Source organism: Phyllobates terribilis, unplaced genomic scaffold, assembly GCF_046119375.1.
Source record: "Phyllobates terribilis strain yellow unplaced genomic scaffold, ASM4611937v1 Scaffold_4__5_contigs__length_816908805, whole genome shotgun sequence".
Classification (NCBI taxonomy): Eukaryota; Metazoa; Chordata; class Amphibia; order Anura; family Dendrobatidae; genus Phyllobates; species Phyllobates terribilis.
In genome coordinates this window covers 170,660,104-170,681,894 of record NW_027362764.1, presented here as the reverse complement: position 1 = coordinate 170,681,894, position 21,791 = coordinate 170,660,104, and the positions used below count along the sequence as shown (strand labels likewise).

Sequence of the window (21,791 nt, the reverse complement as noted above, 5' to 3'; positions counted from 1 at the left end):
GGGACAGAAGCGCCAGGATAGGACATCAGAGTCCCGACATGGTGACTCTGATGTTCAGTGTGTGCGCTGGAGCTTTAAAGGTGGACTCATCTGATTCCAGGATTAGGTGAGTATATGATGTTTTTATTTTAATTAAAACTTGTGGTGTTACTGTGGGGGCATAATAAAGTATGGGGGCCCCTCATACAGTTTGGGGGGACCTTATAAAGTGTGGGGACTACTGTGGGAGACCCACATACAGTGTGGGGGATTCTGTGGGGGGTCCTCATACATTGTAGGGACTACTGTGGGGGGCCTCAAAGTGTGGGTGCTATTATAAAGCGTGGGAGCTAGTGCGATGCCATTATAAAGTTTGGGGCCTACTGTCACAGCCATTATACAGTGTGGGAGCTATAGTCAGGGCCATTATACAGTTTGAGGGTTACTGCGGTAGGAGGCTATTATACAATGTGGGGGCCATTATACAGTGTTGGGGCTACTGTGGGGGGCAATATACAGAGTGGGGTCTATTATACATTGCGGGGACCATTATACAGTGCAGGTGCCATCATACAGTGTGAGGACCACTTTGGGATTCATCATACTGTGTATAGGGGGAGAAGTGGGGATATCATAAAATCTATTTGGGAACTGTGGGTCAATCGTACTGTGCATGAGGGTGCTGTGGGCCTATCATACTATGTATAGGGCTGCTGTGGGCCCATCATACTGTGTATAGAGGAGCTCTACAAGGGGGGACATTATTAAATGTTAAATAAGCACTTGAGAAGCATTATTGGGGCTCTCAGAGTATCGAGTATTGTGACTGTCAATGGTGCACATGGGGCATTATCACTTTCTAGCGGCAAAATGTGGATATTGTTTTCTAGGGCACTTAGAGAGGAATAGTGACCAATTCCATAAGAAAGAATGTCACCTGTAAGTCCCTCTCTATAATTGTACTGTAATCTCTTACATGTACAGCAGGACTGGTATCTACCACTATATGGTCACCGTATGGCGGTAATATCAGTTGGTCTTTGTCTAGAGATTTGTTTTCAGTTACAGCGTGGCCATCTGCTGAGGTTCCCCCATACCCACAATTAGGGTGTGCCACCGTAGTTGTAATAAGGGTACCTGGTTAGAGGCTCAGATGTTTCCCCCCCTTCCCTTTGCCTCCGAGCTGAACCCTTAACTGCGCCTGTGTTTTCCTGATAATGTTCTGTCCATTTTAACCAAAATGCTTAGTGGTTCAATGAATAGGTAGTCCTCTGTGCTGTCATCTACATTGGCCAAAACAGAATCTTATTACAAGTGGCATGTGCTAGTTGGTCCAGATGCTGCGCAGATTCAGTTCCACATACAGTTATATGAAAAAGTTTGGGCACCCCTATTAATCTTAAGCTTAATGTTTTATAAAAATTGGTGGTTTTGCAACAGCTATTTCAGTTTGATATATGTAATAACTGTTTGACATTGTAATGTTTCTGCCTTGAAATGAGGTTTATTGTACTAACAGAAAATGTGCAATCTGCATTCAAACAAAATTTGACAGGTGCATAAGTATGGGCACCTCACCAGAAAAGTGACATTAATATTTAGTAGATCCTCCTTTTGCAAAAATAACAACCTCTAGACTCTTCCGGTAGCTTTTAATGATTTCCTGGATCCTGTATGAAGGTATTTTTGACCATTCCTCTTTACAAAACAATTCCAGTTCAGTTAAGTTTGATGGTCGCCGAGCATGGACAGCCCTCTTCAAATGATCCCACAGATGTTCAATGATATTCAGGTCTGGGGACTGGGATGGCCATTCCAGAACATTGTAATTGTTCCTTTGCATGAATGCCTGAGTAGATTTTGAGCGGTGTTTTGGATCATTGTCTTGCTGAAAGATCCATCCTGTTACGGGTCCGGGAAGTGGAACCTCTGAGCTGCAATACAAGGGGGAAGTTCTTGTAAGGAAGCGGGTGACTCCCAGGGAGGGCAAGCAGGTAGTCACAGCAAGTGACGGGGACAGTCTCTGGGTAGACAGGCAGGTGGTCACGGCAAGTGATGGGGGCAGTCTCTGGGTAGATAGGCAGGAGGTCACGGCAAGTGACCGGGGCAGTCTCTGGGTAGATAGGCAGGTGGTCACGGCAAGTGACCGGGGCAGTCTCTGGGTAGATAGGCAGGTGGTCACGGCAAGTGACCGGGGCAGTCTCTGGGTAGATAGGCAGGTGGTCACGGCAAGTGACCGGGGCAGTCTCTGGGTAGACAGGCGAGGCGGGTACCTGACAGGTAGCTGGCGGGCGCTCCCAGGTGAGCGGGCAGACTGAGACAGCAGGAAACAGTCAGGTAACTGGTGGACGCTCCCAGGTGAGCAGTCTGACAGACGAGGCAGGAGACAGGCAGGTGACTGGTGGGCGCTCCCAGGTGAGCAGTCAGCAGACAAGGCAGGTAACAGGCAGGTAACTGAAGGACGCTCCCAGGTGAGCGGACTGGCAGACAAGGCAGGTAAGTAGAAGATGCTCCCAGGTGAGCGGTCTGACGGACTAGGCAAGTAACAGGCTGGCATGCAGGACGGGAAGTCAGGCTAGCAGCGGAACCTGAGGGCTGAAGCACAGGTGAGACACAGTGCAAACAACATAGCTCGGGCACCTCCATTTTGGAGGAGGTGCCTTATAAATGGGAGGTCCTCCGGCAATTGGCCGGGGACTCCTTAGGACGGCGCGCGCGGTCCCTTTAAGAGCGGGGGAGCGCGCGCGCGCATGCCCTAAGCACACTGCCGGGGAAGGAGCGCGTGCCGGAAGCAGCGGGGAGAGAAGCGCTGGAGGACGCCGCGCCAGGAGTGGGGAGGTGAGAGGGACGGCGTCTCTGCCTAGCACGGGGCAGAGACGCCGATGCTACACATCCCCTGCGTAACTTCAACTTTGTCACTGATTCTTGAACATTATTGTCAAGAATCTGCTGATACTGAGTGGAATCCATGCGTCCCTCAACTTTAACAAGATTCCCGGTGGCGGCATCGGCCACACATCCCCAAAGCATGATGGAACCTCCACCAAATTTTACTGTGGGTAGCAAGTGTTTTTCTTGGAATGCTGTGTTTTTTTGCCGCCATGCATAACGCCTTTTTGTATGACCAAACAACTCAATCTTGGTTTCATCAGTCCACAGGACCTTCTTCCAAAAAGAAATTGGCTTCTCCAAATGTGCTTTTGCATACCTCAGCCGACTCTGTTTGTGGCGTGCTTGCAGAAACGGCTTCTTTCGCATCACTCTCCCATACAGCTTCTCCTTGTGCAAAGTGCGTTGTATAGTTGACCGATGCACAGTGACACCATCTGCAGCAAGTTGATGCTGTAGCTCTCTGGAGGTGGTCTGAGGATTGTCCTTGACTGATCTCACCATTCTTCTTCTCTGCCTTTCTGATGTTTTTCTTGGCCTGCCACTTCTGGCCTTAACAAGAACTGTCCCTGTGTTCTTCCATTTCCTTACTATGTTCCTCACAGTGGAAACTGACAGGTTAAATCTCTGAGACAGCTTTTTGTATCCTTCCCCTGAACAACTATGTTGAATAATCTTTGTTTTCAGATCATTTGACAGTTGTTTTGAGGAGCCCATGATGCCACTCTTCAGAGGAGATTCAAACAGGAGAACAACTTGCAAGTGGTGACTTTAAGTAGCTTTTCTCATGATTGCATACACCTGGCTATGAAGTTCAAAGCTCAATGAGGTTACAAAACCAAAAGAAGTGCTTTAGTAAGTCAGTAAAAAGTAGGTAGGAGTATTTAAAACAAGAAAATGGTAAGGGTGCCCATACTTATGCACCTGTCAAATTTTGTTTGAATGCAGATTGCACATTTTCTGTTAGTACAATAAACCTCATTTCAAGGCAGAAACATTACTGTGTCCAACAGTTATTACATATATCAAACTGAAATAGCTGTTGCAAAAACACCAATTTTTATAAAACATTAAGCTTAAGATTAATAGGGGTGCCCAAACTTTTTCATATAACTGTATGCCTATGTCCGTCCTCTCAAAAATATGATGACTCTGGGAAGTGAAGTAGGTGAGCTGAGACAATATCAGGGAGGTGCAGTAGGTGGGTCAGAAGCCAACTGAGATACTAGGCCAAAGCATTATAGGACATGTAGTCTGTAAGGAGCCATCACGCACTGGAAATGCGTCTAGAAAACAAATCATCATACTTAAAGAATCTTAAAGAAAGCTCGCCCAACAAGTTCTTCAAAAGTTAAATCACTTTAGTGGTGTGCGCCTTGTAATGAATTAGGCGCATCTTACTCCTGCACACCCACCATTAAGATTGGCATACGAAACACCAATCTTAATGAATCGGCCCTATGTTTCTGTTCTTGCCCGAAAAGATGGACACTTAAAAAAAAAATGCATAAATTGAGTTCAACTGAACTCCACTCAGGTCACAGCAGCCTATTGCTCTGTTGGGGGTTTGTCTGATTCACATTTTCATTGGGATTCAGACAGAACCTCCAGATACACTGTAGAGACATAATGTGAACGGGGCTTAAGTCATTAGGTAAATCATACGAATAAGGAAAATTCATCTTTCTCTCCGTGAATAATCTCCAATGATGGCTGAGATATAAGTGTTTCCGAGCAACAATTTGCAGCTTAAGATGAAAGTGCTTCACTGTGAAAACATTACTGCTCAGGGACACGAGAGAACGACAGAAATGAGCATCAGCGTGTATCTCTATGGTAACTAAGAGTTCAGGTAATTGTTTTCTGGAGGACCAGACTCATTACACTATATCTCGATGTAAATATCTGACAATGATAGTATTACTTAGCTAAATGTCTGTATATAAAGCCTGACAATAGTAGAATGACTATATGTGTTATAAACAAGTTTAAGATGTTATTCTCTTTTGTTGTACAGAATTGAGATCTTCATTTGAACCTTATAAACAGATAAAGCTTCCCAAAGAATTACGGTAGTACAACCACCAGCCAAAAAGGTAGATGGGCTAATAGTTACCATCAACAAAAACACTATTATAGGGCTTTCCTGATCTAGAAAACCCTCTTTCATGCACCCTATCAAGAAGTTAATTACTATTGGCCAAACAAACGTCTTAAAACACCAAGCTGGTCCACATAAGACTCAGCAAGGATGTTTCTCAATGTCCATGCAAGTTCTACATTAGTATGAAGATTACGCAGCTGCTGGAGCAGAGACTTTCAGAGACTAACGAACTTTCCATAGAAAGGGTAGAAAAGTTTTATTACCATCTATGTCTCCCTGATCACCTTATACATTGTGCCTTTTAATCTTGCGCCTACTTTGCAGGACTTTTACCTGCTAACTTTCACATCAATGGTGGAAACTGCAGTTGTGATTTTCAATGAGAATAGTTCTGAAACAATTTTCCTAAAACTCAAATTGACCAAATCTGTTTACATGTGGGTTTTGTGGAGCATTAATAATGTGATAGTAAACAGCACTATCTCCATGTGTGAATGAACTCAAGGATCCATGTATGTATCAGAAATGATCATCTGCATGGCGGCAACAGAACTCATATCAGAAGTTAAAAGTTAGACATTTTTCCATTTCATTTGAAAATATTAACTATTCGCAGCAACACATGTCAAAAAAGTTGGGCGCGGTCCATCTCCTTTTTAAAACAGTCTGTAAACGTCTGGGAAGTGAGGAGACCAATTGCTGGAGTTTTGGGAGAGGAATGTTGTCCCATTCTCGTCTGATGCAAGATTCTAGCTGCTCAACAGTACGGGGTCTTCTTTGCAAGATTTTTTGCTTTATAATGGGTCAAATGTTTTCTATTGGCGAAAGGTCTTGTTTTCAGGTGGCCAGATCATCACCCAAACTCTTCTTCTGCGAAGCCATGGTATGGTGATGGATGCAGTATGTGGTTTAGAATTGCCTTGCTGAAATTGGCAAGGGCTTCAGTGAAGTAGACGTTGCCAGGATGGGAACATATGTTGTTCTAAGACCTCTATATAATGCTCAGCATTGATGTGCATTTCAAGATTCATAAGCTGTCCATGCCATAGGCAGGAATGCAACCCCATACCATCAGAGATGCATGGTTTTGAACTGTGCACTGATAACAAGCTGGATGATTCTTCTCCTCTTGATCCTGCAAAACCCCGTGTTTGTGGTTTCCATAAAGAATTTCACATTTTGATTCATCTATACACAGAACCGTTTTCTATTTTGCCTCAGCCCATTTTAAATGAGCTTTGACCCAGAGAAGACACATGGCTTCTTCTCATGATAGAGCTTTAACTTGCATTTGTGGATTGCACGGCATACTGTGTTCCCAGACAATGATTTCTGGAAGTATGCTTGAGCTCATGCAGTAAATCATGCTTGTTTTTAATGCAGTGCCACTTGAGGGCCCGTAGATGAGCATTTAATGACCACTGGCCTTGTCCTTTGTGCACGTGGCTTCCACCAGAATCTCTAAATATTTTGATGATATTATGTACTGCAGATGGTGGAATATTCAAAGTCCTTGCAATTTTACATTGAGGAGCATTTTTCTGAAATTGTTCCACAATTTTTAAATACAGTTGTTCACAGAGTGATGAACCTCTGACCATCTTTGCTTTTGAAAGGCTCTGCTCTCTAACATGCTCTTTTTGCACACAATTATTGTTACAACTAGATGGTGGCCCGATTCTAACGCATCGGGTATTCTAGAATATGTATGCGGCTGACCGGGCGCGACTAATCAGCGAAGCAGTGTTTAAATGGGTTGGGCACTACTTTAAATTAACCCCCCAATGTATGCCCCCGGGGCCCCTAATGAATTTTGTAATTACGTCATGTTGTCAATACTGCTTGTGACAACATCGCTGACCACGCACAGCCAGCACGTAATACCCTGGCTGCAGCCGGCTCTTGCTTCCGCTTACATCACGACTATTTGCGGCTGCAGCCAGGGGTCTCCTGTTCCGCGTACCACGGTGAATGACGGACTGTGGGCGGGGTTATCCCCCATCGTGTCACACCCAGCATCCACAGCGCGCTCTGTCAATAAATGCGCGTGCGGTGGACGCCGGGTGTGACGGGATGGGGAATAACCCCGCCCACAGCCCATCACTCACCGTGGAATGCGAAACAGGAGACCCCTTGGCTGCAGCCGCAAATAGTCGTGACATAAGCGGAAGCAAGAGCCAGCTGCAGCCGGGGGTCACATGCTGCCTGTGCGTGGTGACCTGAGTATAAGCCGAGACCCCTTATTTTACAGCAAAAAACTGGGAAAATTTATTGACTTTAGCCAATTGGCCGCGACCAATCAGTGAACCGTATTAGTGAGGACCGGGGAGCGGCGCTGCCTGTGCGGGTACTTCCGCTGCGAGCAGCAGACCTCCATGCGGCTACCGTCGGGAGATCAGCGGCTAGGGCCGCTGATCTCCCAATGGCAAGTGTGAAGGGAGGACCGGGGAGCGAGTCCTATCGCAACTTTTTTGAGATGTGTTGCTGCCATCAATTTTTAACTGAGTTAACTTTCTTTTTCTGAATTAAAGAAGTACTCTTCCATATACAGTACAGACCAAAAGTTTGGACACACCTTCTCATTTAAAGATTTATATGTATTTTCATGACTATGAAAATTGTACATTCACACTGAAGGCATCAAAACTATGAATTAACACATGTGGAATTAAATACTTAACAAAAAAGTGTGAAACAACTGAAAATATGTCTGATATTCTAGGTTCTTCAAAGTAGCCACCTTTTGCTTTGATGACTGCTTTGCACACTCTTGGCATTCTCTTGATGAGCTTCAAGAGGTAGTCACCGGAAATGGTTTTCACTTCACAAGTGTGCCCTGTCAGGTTTAATAAGTGGGATTTCTAGCCTTATAAATGGGGTTTGGACCATCAGTTGTGTTGTGCAGAAGTCTTGTGGATACACAGCTGATAGTCCTACTGAATAGACTGTTAGAATTTGTATTATGGCAAGAAAAAAGCAGCTAAGTAAAGAAAAACGAGTGGCCATCAGTACTTTAAGAAATGAAGGTCAGTCAGTCCGAAAAATTGGGAAAACTTTGAAAGTGTCTCCAAGTACAGTTGCAAAAACCATCAAGCGCTACAAAGAAACTGGCTCACATGAGGACTGCCCCAGGAAAGGAAGACCAAGAGTCACCTCTGCTTCTGAGGATAAGTTTATCCGAGTCACCAGCCTCAAAAATCGCAGGTTAATAGCAGCTCAAATTAGAGACCAGGTCAATGCCACACACAGTTCTAGCAGCAGACACATCTCTTCAACAACTGTTAAAAGGAGACTTTGTGCAGCAGGCCTTCATGGTAAAATAGCTGCTAGGAAACCACTGCTAAGGACAGGCAACAAGCAGAAGAGACTTGTTTGGGCTAAAGAACACAAGGAATGGACATTAGACCAGTGGAAATCTGTGCTTTGGTCTGAGGAGTCCAAATTTGAGATCTTTGGTTCCAACCACGGTGTCTTTGTGCGACGCAGAAAAGGTGAACGGATGGACTCTACATGCCTGGTTCCCACCGTGAAGCATGGAAGAGGAGGTGTGACGATGTGGGGGTGCTTTGCTGGTGACACTGTTGGGGATTTATTCAAAATTGAAGGCATACTGAACCAGCATGGCTACCACAGCATCTTGCAGCGGCATGCTATTCCATCCGGTTTGCGTTTAGTTGGACCATCATTTATTTTTCAACAGGACAATGACCCCAAACACACCTCCAGGCTGTGTAAGGGCTATTTGACCAAGAAGGAGAGTGATGGGGTGCTACGCCAGATGACCTGGCCTCCACAGTCACCAGACCTGAATCCAATCGAGATGGTTTGGGGTGAGCTGGACCGCAGAGTGAAGGCAAAAGATCCAACAAGTACTAAACATCTCTGGGAACTCCTTCAAGATTGTTGGAAGACCATTTCCGGTGACTACCTCTTGAAGCTCATCAAGAGAATGGCAAGAGTGTGCAAAGCAGTCATCAAAGCAAAAGGTGGCTACTTTGAAGAATCTAGAATATAAGACATATTTTCAGTTGTTTCACACTTTTTTGTTAAGTATTTAATTCCACATGTGTTAATTCATGGTTGTGATGCCTTCAGTGTGAATGTACAATTTTCATAGTCAAGATAATACAGAAAAATCTTTAAATGAGAAGGTGTGTCCAAACTTTTGGTCTGTACTGTATACTTGCTTCTTAAGCAGAATACCTTCGTAATCTGTTACCATTCAAAGACCCCAATTGCAGTGTTATAAGGCAGTTTGCTAGCGGCCAGAACAAAGGACAAGGCAAGTAATTTGTGCCCTTAACCCATGGACCATTAATCTACCAGTCCAGTATTGAGTCTCTTATCCTCTAAGCGGAAATATTGTATTTTAAGAAAATACTGATGTAATAATTGTTTGCCCTTTGACCCTCTCTTTTTCAACTTTTGCTGAAACCTGTCAAAAATGTAAAAAATAAAAAGTCATAAATTGTTTTTATTACATTTTTTGTATAACTTTTATTACTCTAAGATAACCTTAGTTCTTGCCCTAACCCTATTCCTAGCATATCCTATTCTTAACCCTAGCCCTAACTTTAGTTCTATCCATAATCCCTAAATATTGCACTAATCCTAGTCCTAGACCTAACTCTAGCCCTGGTTAGAAAAAGTATGTAAAAACATAACATTTATTATAACTTTAGCATATTTTACAGAAGACACTTTAAATCTGAGACATCATGTCTTCTTCTCTCTTCTCACAAAATTGCAAGTGAAGGGACAGAGAGGTGTCATCATGCTGCTGTGCTCTGGATAGGCAGCGACCAAGAAGACAAAACTCACTTCTTTAAACTTTGTCACCTCGTTGACTGCTGGGGAAGCACTCACTGCGTCTGGTGCTGCTCCAAGAAGAAGCGTCTCTATGAAACGGAGTCCTGGATCATTTAACAGTGAAAGCAAGAAGGGGCATAATTTTGTGCCCCCATAGAATTTGGAACCCGGTGGCCTTTTTTCATTCCCCCATCCTCCCCAAGCTACACTGCAAAGTGCCCACTGGTCATTTATGTAAATGTGTCGGGACTCCGTGTGCTACTATACAGGGTCTGTATTTCCAGCTTTATAAAATGAAAGGATTGTTAGAATACTCTTTAAAGTGGTGCTAAGCAGAGTCACACCATTAATACTCCACAAAATTAGCAAGTTTCGTAGTATGTAATATGTAGTCAAAAGAACATGTCACTATTTTTGCTATTGGCGGTAAGTTGACAAGTAGGGGTGCATGCTTCACTAGTAAACATTACTACGGAAACTATGAAAATGAAATTAACAAGCCAGAGTATGCAAATGAGTGCGGCAAAACCAGGAATCCAGCTTATTCATGAGCCAGAAACCTCTCCTGCTCACCAGTCTCTGATTGACCGCTACAGTATTTTGCATCTTCACAGAGAACCTGTCAATCAGAAGTTGGTGGCAGGACAAGCTTCCCGCTCAAGCCAGACTCTTAAGCCCCCGTCTCACATAGCGATATCGCTAGCGATATCGCTGCTGAGTCACGGTTTTGGTGACTCACCAGCGACCTCACCAGCGATGTCGCTGTGTGTGACACTTTGCAACGATCAGGCCCCTGCTGTGAGGTCGCTGATCGTTGCAAAGTGTCCTGGACCATTTTTTGGTCGTTGGCCTCCCGCTGGCCAGCACACATCGCTGTGTGTGACCAGCGGGACCAACGATCTGGCTGGTAACTATGGTAAACATCGGGTTACTAGGGGCACGCGCGCACTTAGTAACCCGCTGTTTACCATGGATACCACTCTGCTACGGTGCACGGAGGCTCCCGCGCACCGTAGCAGAGTGGTATCCATGGTAAACAGCGGGTTACTAGGGGCACACGCGCACTTAGTAACCCGATGTTTACCATAGTTACCAGCCTGCTCCTGCTTGCAGCAGGCTGGTAACGGGAGCAGGACATCGTGGAACGATTCTTTCCACGATATCGCTGCTCCCCTGATCGCTGGTGAGCCTGCCTGTTTGACAGCTCACCAGCGATGTATTAGCGATGCAGCAACGATCCCTGACAGGTCGTATCGTTGTCGGGATCGCTGCTGCATCGCTTAGTGTGACGGGGCCCTTAGACTTGTGGCAGTCATTTACACCAAGCTATCATTGTTATACCGTTTCCTCTGTTACTCCTCCTCAATTAAGTTTATCCTACTGCTCAATACCTAAAATCTAACATGCTGGCCATTATTGGAACATCATAAAACTGCTAAAAAAAATGACCGCTTTTAGAAGATTTTTATTGATTTCATGTAGGTAAATATAGACTAATTGCTGTGTAATGATGATGATGATGATGCATAACTTTCCTAATATACTTTATTAAATTCTTGGCCATTTCAAGATCTCTGATTGATGTCTCTGAATGTCCTGCTTATAAAAGAGGCCAAAACAGGGAAAGTCCTGCTTCCAGATGCTTTGGCCAACATTTTTTTAGTTTTGACTTCTTTTTGTCTGTTTATGACAAAAGCAGCTTAATATAAAGTATTTTAATCAGCAATTTTTTCAACAATTTTCTAGGGGACCCATTCTGAGTTTGGTTGCATGATTGGGGGGGTTTAGGAAAATGGGGTGTATTTTGGGGATTGTGAAGACCACTGGGTGTTAGGCACAAGAAATAGTGGCTTGGAGAGGGGGCAAGAAACGTGGTAGGTTGAGGTGGGCACATTCCACAGACACAATGGTCAGGACACGTTGGGGGGGGGGAGCAGTTTACCCAGCCACATGTGAAGGTAACACAGTTTGTTCCAGCAGTCAGGACTCATAGGACTGAGCCAGGTAGAAGCCCAAGAATCGCTGTGTTCTGTATGTACTGTATATAATTTAAGTAGTCACATGTGAAGGTAACACCGTTTGTCCCATGTCATGTACTTTAACATTCTGGATATCCATACATATTAATTTTAAATTAATTATCGCTTGGATTCACATCACAAACAGGAAGGAGATGAATAACATAAAGGCAATACTCACAGTATGATTTCCAAATGGGGGGCGAGTATTCCTCTGCATCTAGAAACAAAAAGAAATCAATCCATTACTTGACTGTGCTGGGAAGTGAACAGATTATCAAATTCATGGCTATCCAGGGGAATGGCTTCAGGTTAGAAAGACAGACGTATTGATAAGACGCCTACACCCAGAAAACAATACCTGCATTACATTCCTACAGGTCAAATAAATAAATGCTATTAACTTTGGCAGATTGATTGCTGCAGATGTAAACTGTGCCTCTCATATTTTATTTTTTTAATTTTGTGAAGGGTCTTGGGGAAACCCTTAAGAAAAAGCTTTTGTTATTTCTCTACTAGGATACAATTATGTGTAGCACATAAAGAAGACTGTAACATGGACCAAAAATACATCTATAGGAACTATAGTTTTGAAAGGTTGCCGGAACTTGGTAATACCTTCTTAAAAGGAAGCTGTCCTATCTGCAAAACTGGCCCTTGCTAGAGAAATGTAGTCTTACTCACTTACATAGTGATTAATGAAGGACTAGCCCACAAAAGACTATATGGTATGTAAGAAAAAGCCACTCTTTGCAGGAGCTTTCTACTCTGGATAAAAGTGGGGGTCCTAAATAGAAGACCCCAGCCCTACTTCATGTTAGAACATCCACACACACACCAACAGGGAATACCAATATACGTTGTTTACTTGGCAGGGGAAGCACATGCTCTATAATCCCATCCAAAGAATTCCTGAAAACTGCAAGCTGAATACTCCCTAGGAACCTGGACCGGCTTCAAGTGTTGTGGACCATCGGGCACAGCCATAGTGGGCATGTAATGCAGGTGCCGGAATGCAACGCACAGAGACACAAGGCGAGAACAGTCAGAGATGAATATAAACAGAGATATATATATATATATATATATATATATATATATATATATATAAAACAGGTATTCTGAACAAGGGATTGGCAACAGTGGTAATGAACAGTAATTTGAAATATTAGCAAAATACGAAGTCTCTCAAAGTAATGTGGTGCCCTCAGTCATGGGGGACACCACGTGAGTTCTTTAACTCTGCATATGGCCCTAGCGGGGGTCACCGGTTATTCCCGCTAGGCCGAAAGTCTTTTCCGGACAAATTCAATTAGATCACGTTGAGCTTCTTTAACCCCAAGCGTTCCCCACCCAACCTGAGTACCTAAACCCAATTGGCCCCGGTACCGTGAGTGAACAGTAGAAGTGACGGCCCTGTTCACGTATGCAGCTTCTCTGATTTCACTGGCGTGATTTTCCTGGGACAGACGTCCCTCAACTCCTCTCTTCTTTGCTGTTGGAGGCAATCTCTCAAGCCTTGGGTAGGGGGTTCCAGACCTCGTCTGTCGGCGGGCGACGTCGGGTTCCACGAACTCACTCAGCACCGCAAACAGGCTCCAAGTCTCCTCAGGAGGCACAGCACTCGGGTCACATCTGTGAGGGATCTGGAGCTCTTCCACCGGCGCCCGGCTGTGGCACCTCACAGGCCTCTGGCTTAGGCCTGCCACGCGGGGCTTCTCAGCACGCAGAGAACACGTCTCCTCCTCTCTGCTGCTTGGCGCCAAAAACTCCTCAGGCTTGGCGCGCTGACCTCTTATCTCCAGGAACTCCTTCCTGAAAGTCACCTGATCGGGTCCAGCATCTAAATCTGCTCTCTTTTCAACTTCTCCTGTATATCTTGGTTCCTCTTGACTGTGTCTGGCCAGCAGATGGCAGTCTCTCTCCATCTTTGAAGCATCATATAAGAGTTCTCTTAAAGGCTCTCTCGCCTCTGCTACAGGCACTCTGTGTAGTTCACCATAATATTCAGATTGGATTGCCCAGGGTTAGTGTGTGCTGGCGTCTGCTCACATTTACCTAGTGGTGACAGCAGCCTAGAAAGGGACTGTAGGCATCTTTATAGGATGAGACAATTTAAGGAGCAATAATACAATTTTCACCCAAGTTGTATTTTTGGAAATTTCTGTATGTGGAATCAGTTTTCTTAGCCTTTCAGGTATATACTATGAAGCATTCTGTTATAACTTGGCTCATCTCATACTTTTACTGTAACTCATACACATTATTGTACCCAGTCACCAAGTGTAATTTACTTACAGAAATGGATATCATCATTTACGATTCCACTAAGACATGTACATTAAGCCAACGCAGCTCATGACCACTGCCAGTTATGCGGCAAAGAATAGATGGATAACTTCTTCTGACCACTGCAGGCTCCGCACAACGCTGAAGATTAAATCCATATGTCACTGTTGTTTTCAAATTATATTTAGTCTCCGTGTATTGAAAAAAGCAGACAAAGTAATAACTACAATAATGGTCTCTACCTGCTGAGTAAGAGTGACTTTCCATAAAAATATGGGACGTGTCTGTACTCTTAGCAACTTCAAACACAAAGTGCCCACATTATTCTGGACTTGTCCAATTTTTTAAACTGGGTCTATGTTGCTTTATATATAGCAAACTTTGATCCTTATCTAAACAAGTGGTATATGATAAGGCCTGGTCTGACTGATGTTTGGCCTAGGTTACTGAATGTATCAGTAGTATGGTCTAAATTTGATCATACAAATTACTTAGAAGTATTTCTGTTACGCACATGTCCTGGAGCCCGGCGTGCTCCCATATGTTGTATTTCCTGGGTTTCTCAAGACTCACAAGTGTCTTGGTATTGCTCCAAGACTTGCTGATCACTCTTTTAGTTGTCTGTGCACAGTTCCAGTCCACAGTCATCAGGACGTCTCCTGGATGTCTGTGGTTTCCCGGCCATGAGTTTCTTGTCTGTGGTTTCCGGTAACTTTGCCACCTATCAGTGGAGGACCTCACTTGTTTGTCTGCGGCTTCCAATACCGCCACCTTCTTGCATGCGGTTTCCAGTATCGTAACCTGCCTACAATTTTCAGGACATTTTCTTGGCTGTCTGTGGCTTCCAAGGTATTCAGTTCTGCCTGCTACCTGTCCCCAGTCTTCTAGGACCTCTTTTACGAGTCCGCCTGTGGTTTTCAGGATGTCTTCCTGGCTGTGTGAGGCTTCCATGGTATTAGACTTTCTTGTTACTCCAGAGTTTTATCTGCTACCTGTCTGTGATCTCTTGGATGTCCCCTGCTTGCCGGGGGTTTCCAGCATCCTGCCTTCTTGCCTGTGGTCTCCTGGATGTCTACCACCTACCAGTGTTTCCAGCATCCCGCCTGCTGTCTCATGGACGTTTCCTGCTTTTCTGCTGTTTCAGCATCCCGCTTGCTTGTCTCTGGTTTTCAGGAGTTTATTAAAAGTTTTAGTTTGCCTTTACATGTTCGCCTGTGGCTTTTAGTGACTCTTTCTGTTTCCCACGTGCTACACCCACCTGTTGCACCAATGCCTGTGGCCCGTGTGCCCAACCGGACCTTCAGTTTAGAGGATCCACATCACCGTGTCAGCCCGCTTTATGTAACAACTATAGGTTGATGGATGAACGATCGTTAAATACAGGGCCGGCTCAAGGTTTATGCGAGATCTTGTACAATGAGTCCCAGTGGGCCTCTCTTTGTTTTCCATTTTTCCTCCTCACCTTTCAATAGCTATAACTTTTTTACTGTCAAAAGAGCTTTATATATTTCATTAGTTCAGACAGTCACACACATCGCAATTACGTTATTTCTTTTTTAAAGGGAACCAGTCAGTAGGATAAAACCTCTTAAGCTGTCTATGTGGACATGCAGGTCATAGGAAGCTGAATAAAATGATATCTTGATATCTGCGATCCGACGTCTTATTTCAGAGAAATCCATGTTTTTCTAATATGTAAATGAGCTGTTAAGATCTATGAGCCCACTCCATATAGCGCAGGTCTCAGCAATGTCGTATAGCCAGCGCCGAATTGCCTACATCTGTCATACGTGTACAACGGATGTCAACATTATAATTCTGGGCACAGTGGGCCTTCCAGCCTAACAACTGCCTGGTTTCACAGACGCTGACCCTGGTTTAACGAAAGATTGTTTGGTGATCGATTATTATGCAAATACAGCCGTACACAGTTAACTCTGTTTTGGCTATTGCATTAATCGAAACTGGTCTCTGACTGACAGGTCACTGAAATATAAGTGACCTGTCAGTCAGAAACAGGAGGCAGGCAGTGGGCGTGGAAAAGGCAGAGAAGCAGTGGAGCTGCAAGTGCAGGGCCCACCCTCTGCACTTGCAACACATTAACATACAATTTCAACTATGGATTTTTCTAAAATAGGGCATCTGATTTCTACAAGAAAATAAGGATTTACTTTCCATGAAAGCATCTTTACATACACACCATTAGTTTAGGGTATGAAATCCTGCTGTCAGGTTCTCTATAAGGAGAGTAAAAATATATTCTTCTCCTTTCAGGTTCCGAGACTACAGTATGGAGTTATTCTATATACTAGAGTACATTAGGGATATTATTTAAAATCAGCTGTAAAACCCCCTTTAACTTTTACGCTTTTCTTTTTATCTAGTTAATTTATTATCCGTCAGTGAATTCCAGGCATGTTTCTGGCAAAAGTATCTTAACTTAGAATATAGTCTTACCAATTGATATTTTCAGCTCACATCATTTTATCTTCCTCAATTTCTAAATCCAATTATACCCTGCCTGTCCTGTCACTTTTTCAGTAAAGAAGAAAAGCTGTTTGAAAATACTGATTACATGCGATTTTCTTCACCTGCCAAGTCGATATTTTTCTGCATCAGCCGGAGCTTAATGTTGTGCAGAAACACAATGGTAAATTAATTACAGGCGAGTGAGAGAAGATTATCCCTGAAGTTCTGTGCTCACATCACTCATACTAAAATTCTAGGGCAGCAATAAGTAACAACCTGTGACTCTGAAGTTCCCCTGAGGCTTGTAATACACGATAGGTCATGTAGTCCCATAGTAAATGGGAGTTAGAGGTGTGTAAAGAGGTGGGCATGCTGCCCATATGTGGCGCCCCTGCGAGTTCAGTTGCCACACAGGTACTGCATCTCACCCAGAGGTGTGGTATCTCACTCTCAGGTAAGGCTGGAGTACTGCCCGGGACCTAACCACTTACATCCATTACACTTCACTTCAGAGGGAAGGGCGAGATTGCTCCTAAGGGAGAGCACAGTCCCTGGTCCCTAGCTGGAGGGTGGAACCATGTAGTGGGTGTGGGTGGAGGAATGAGTTTAGGGGAGCACTTCAGCAGTAGTATAAGAAGGGATGGAACCATCTAGAAGGGGTTCAGTCAGAGGAAGACAGTAAGAGGAGAAGTAGTGGGAGCAGGAGCTCCGCAGGACTAATGAGTCCCATGTGAATGGAGTGGTGGTCAATCATAACCACTGCCAGTCCATTCATTCTTAATGGGAGTGTTGAAGACCGCCAAGAGCTGTGCTCGGCAATCTCTAGCGATCCAATAGAGAATAAATGGAGGGCAGATGCGCATGATCAACCCCCATTTTATTAACTCGGGGCTCTTCAGAGTCCTGATTATCTGGATCAACGGGAGTCCCGGAGGTCAGATGTCCAGTAATTGGGAAGTTCCAAACTTTCAAACTTGATACATCACCTTAAAATCCAAAGGCCCTATACACATTAGAGTAATGCCAGATGAAACTGACAATTTTGGCAGTATCAGCCATTATTTTATGAGTATAGAGGCACAAAGTTCAGGGATGTTGGATTTCTGCCTATGCTTTCGGCATTTAAATGCAACCATTGGTCTTTGGCAGTGGCTTATCTACCCTTTTGCTACCATAAAAATGTAAGATCAGTTGAAAATGATGAAAGATGTATAACTTTAGTTTGGCCATATGAACCCCATAAAGAGGATCTGTGAGTGACAGTTAAGGAAGTTGTCCTATCTTCTGTAAGGAACAACTTACTATTTTTGGAATAACCCTTTAAGACTTATCTTCCATTGTTTTCATTTCTCAACAATAGCAAACATCATGAATCTAGCACCGGGCAGCACGGTGGCTCAGTGGTTAGCACTGTAACTTGCAGCGCTGGGGTCCTGGATTCAAATCCCACCAAGGACATCTGCAAGGAGTTTGCATGTTCTCCCCATGTTTGTGTGGGTTTCCTCCAGGTTCTCCAGTTTCCTCCCACACTCCAAAATACATAGTGATAGGGAATTTAGATCGTCAGCCCCAATGGGGACAGTGCCAACATTGTCTGAATTGTAAAGCGCTGCGGAATATGTTGGCACTATATAAATAAAAAGATTATTATTATTATTCTAAAATTAAATGAATGACCACAAAAGTGTCCATTTCTACGAAATTACATACTGTCTTATAGAAAGGAAATAAGAAATGCTTTCTTAATGTTACACACTAGAATCAATAAAAAATAAAGCAAATCAGTGGAGTGTAATAAACACACTATGATGGAAGTAGAAGTGTCTGTGATTGATTAAAAAGATGTCTGCTGTTGCCATGGCGACATGCTGCGAATTCTGTCAAGTTGAATCACGGTGCATTTTGGGCACTATGTACAACGTCACATCTTGTTAATGCACGGCTCCTAGAAAATGTGTCTGAAAGCATTTTGTTCAGGAAATACTACCAAACCTTTCCTGGTTTCCTTTAAATAGTTCCTTAAAATAAAGGGAAACTAATTCTATAAAGACAAACTCCAGACATTACATAGAGTAATACCCATGAGAGTACCCATGATGATTAGGATCAACAATTATACAGTGAATATGTTAAAATCTGTTATTTTCCAGTTTAGTTAGGTGATACAATAAATTATTTTTCTTTTCCAGACACTGACATTATAACTCGTTATTAAGTGCTCAGTCATTATGGTAGGAGAATCCCTTTAAGGCTATGTGTCCACGATGCAGAAATGCTCAGGATTTTTTCCTGAGCGTTTCTGCATCTCCCTGGCAGAAAAAACGCATGCGGATTGTACATGCGGATTGTACATGCGTTTTTCCTGCCAGGGACATGCGGATGTGAAGCGTTTGTGACACCCCAGGGGTCTGGTTGTCACAGTGATAGAGATATTACGTCTGAGAGCAGGTGGGAGGTCCTTTGGTCAGGGATCCTGTGCATGCCACACCTCCTGCCCAGCCTTGGGAGGGGAAGAACTTCCCCTGTATAAACCCGGGGCTGAGGCAGGGTTAGTGAGTCCAGGAAGAGTAGAGACAAGAGCAGCATAGGAAGCAGCAGAGTCACAAGGAGTCAGGGGCTGGCAGCTAAAGAGCTCGCCCTGACTAAGAAGATTCTTTACCGGACCCGGAGTCCGAGGCTGTGGGGACTAACTTCTACCCAGCAGCAGAATCCGTCAGGCAGGGGATTTCAGGTCCCCTGGCCCAGAAGCCCGAAGGCCCGGTCACACGCGTGGGACCAGCACCGCCATCGTGGAGCGGAAGCCATTAGAAGGCCCCGAGTCACCGGCCATACGGGTGAGCACCACACGGTACACTCAGGGACGTGGGCTACTTACATCAGCTTCTAGCAAGGTAGCCAGAAGAGTACAGTCAGCTTGGGAGGCCTACAACTACGCCTGGCCAGGGGAGATCCCATCTGCTCAAGGACTGACCAGGCCCCGTTCGCTAGCAAGTACTCCGGGAGGGTCTATCGTTGTTACCAGTAAAGACCCTGAACGCTACCATACCGTCTCTGAGTGGTTCCTGCTACCCCCATCATCCACGTCGGCTGCCCTGAGGCCATACCCCTCCCGTTGGGGGTTATACTATCACGCTGCACCATCCTTCCACCGGCCTCAGCGGTCTGCCCTGCAGCAGCAGCCCCCTGGCTGCATTCAACGGGTGGCGTAGTCATCAACCATTTTCTACCGCTAACAGACTGCCGTCCAGTTTGACTCCCTGGGCACGGACCGGGTCACCGCCACGAGACTACAACCCTAAACAGATCCGGCTCCGGGTAAGCTCCCGCGTGCGCAACGCAGCGCGACACAGGCCCAGGGGCGCGTCAACTTTGGCGTAGTCGGCAGGATCACGTGCCCGCAACCACCGGGTACTGCGTGCCTGAAAAGCAAAGACTGTTCAAACTTACCAGTGGTGAAGATTCCCGCCATCGGTGAAGATTCCCGCCATCCGGCGCCATCTTCAGCCTTCTTCCCGCCATCGGTGAAGTTTCCCGCCATCCGGCGCCATCTTCAGCCTTCTTCCCGCCATCCGTGGAGTTTTCCCGCCATTGGACGCCATCTTGAGGACGCCGCGCGGGAAGAAGAGGGGCGTGGACTCCGAAAGCGCGCGAGAACTGAAGCCCCGCCTCACGTCCGGACGTTGCGTAAGGTCCTGGAAGGAGCCCAGCAGACGCCGACGTCACAGGAGCGCGACGGAAGGTCCTCAACCCTGACGATCCACTGCGGAGCCGCGGCCTACGGAACAGGATCATCGCAAGGTAGGCCACGGTCCACTAGGGGGGAGGAAGATGTCGGATACGGAGGAGAGCTCCACTGCCTCAACCCCCGCCAGCGCTACCGCTGTTGCAGTTATGCCCTTCACCATGCCCTATATCCCGGGAGCAGCTTGGCTACCCCAGTACTCAGGGGAGTCACATACCCTGCATGACTTTAGAGAAAAGCTGGATAGCCTCTTCCAGGTGTACCCCCTCACAGAAGAGCAAAAAGTGAGCATCCTGGTGGCCCAACTAACTGGGGCAGCCAAAAGGGAAGTAAAATCCTGGCCACCTGGGAGGAAGACTGTCGCAGGGATACTAACCCGGCTGAAGGACACCTTTGATACCCGCACCTCAGCCGAGATTAAACTTAGATTCTACGGGTGCAAGCAGCGAGCGCATGAGAGTATAAGGGACTATGCACTCAACCTACAAGAGGCCCTGAGGGCCATTAAGCAGACCGACCCTAATGGAGTGGGAAACGAGGACAGGCTGTTGACCGAACAATTTATAGAGGGTTTATATTGCAATGCCCACCGCACCCAGTTGCGGGCAATGGCCTTACAGGACCCTCATCTAGAATTTGCACAGTTCAAGGACAGAGCCATCCGGGTGCTCCGAGAACCGGCACCAGGTGGCGTTGTGACCCACAGACGCCCCACTACCACTTACTACCAGGAGGCGGCGCCCTTGTCAGCAGGGCCTGTGGGAGCTGATGCGCAGGCTTTGGACAATGACCCGGCTCCAGACCTACACCATCAGGTCCAAGAGCTAGCTAAAAGCGTTGCTGCGCTAACCCGAACTGTGCAGTCTTTACAGGTTTCCACTCCAGGGAAGATCCAGCTGGCATCCGGACCGGAGGACATCCCGTGGCGTCGACCAAGGAGGACCCCACCGGCCAGAGGAAGACCCAGTGACCGATACAGCGAGGACGGACGACCCATCTGCCGCCGCTGCAATCAACCCGGACATATGGAAAGGTACTGTTCTTTAAACGGGCACAACCTGGGGTAGAGGGCCAACCCCCAGGAAAAAGATCACCAGGCCCATCGAACTGGCGCGACAGATATGTGGGAGGACGTCCAGTCTTGCCTGTGGTACTGGATGGCATTCCCATGAGTGCCCTACTGGACACCGGGTCACAGGTCACCACCATCCCGTACGTGCTCTTCAAGCAGTACTGGAATGACTCGGATATTACCCGCTACCCTGACGACGACTTGAGTATCATCGCCAGCAATGGTCAGCCCGTGCCACAGATCGGATTTAAAGAGGTGACCATCAAAATTGGTAGAGTCGAACTGGCCGCACAGGGACTGATCATTGTAGATATTGACAAACATGAGAGTCACCCAAAAATAACTCTAGGAACTAATGTAATTGAAAATTGTCTTGCAGAGGTGATTTTCCTTTTACAGCAGGTTGCCAAGAATGCCAGC

At 45.6% G+C, this 21,791-nt stretch overlaps 1 protein-coding gene across 2 annotated transcripts in view; it reads right to left on the bottom strand.

Annotated features, from left to right (window-relative positions):
* The window catches only part of CHN2 (chimerin 2), a 481,322-nt gene that overhangs the window by 252,366 nt on the left and 207,165 nt on the right, over positions 1-21,791 (bottom strand). For both annotated transcript variants that reach the window (XM_073677920.1, XM_073677921.1), the window contains exon 2: positions 11,981-12,019. In XM_073677920.1, the coding sequence (XP_073534021.1) occupies positions 11,981-12,019 (39 nt within the window). The remainder of the gene's footprint in view (positions 1-11,980; positions 12,020-21,791) is intronic.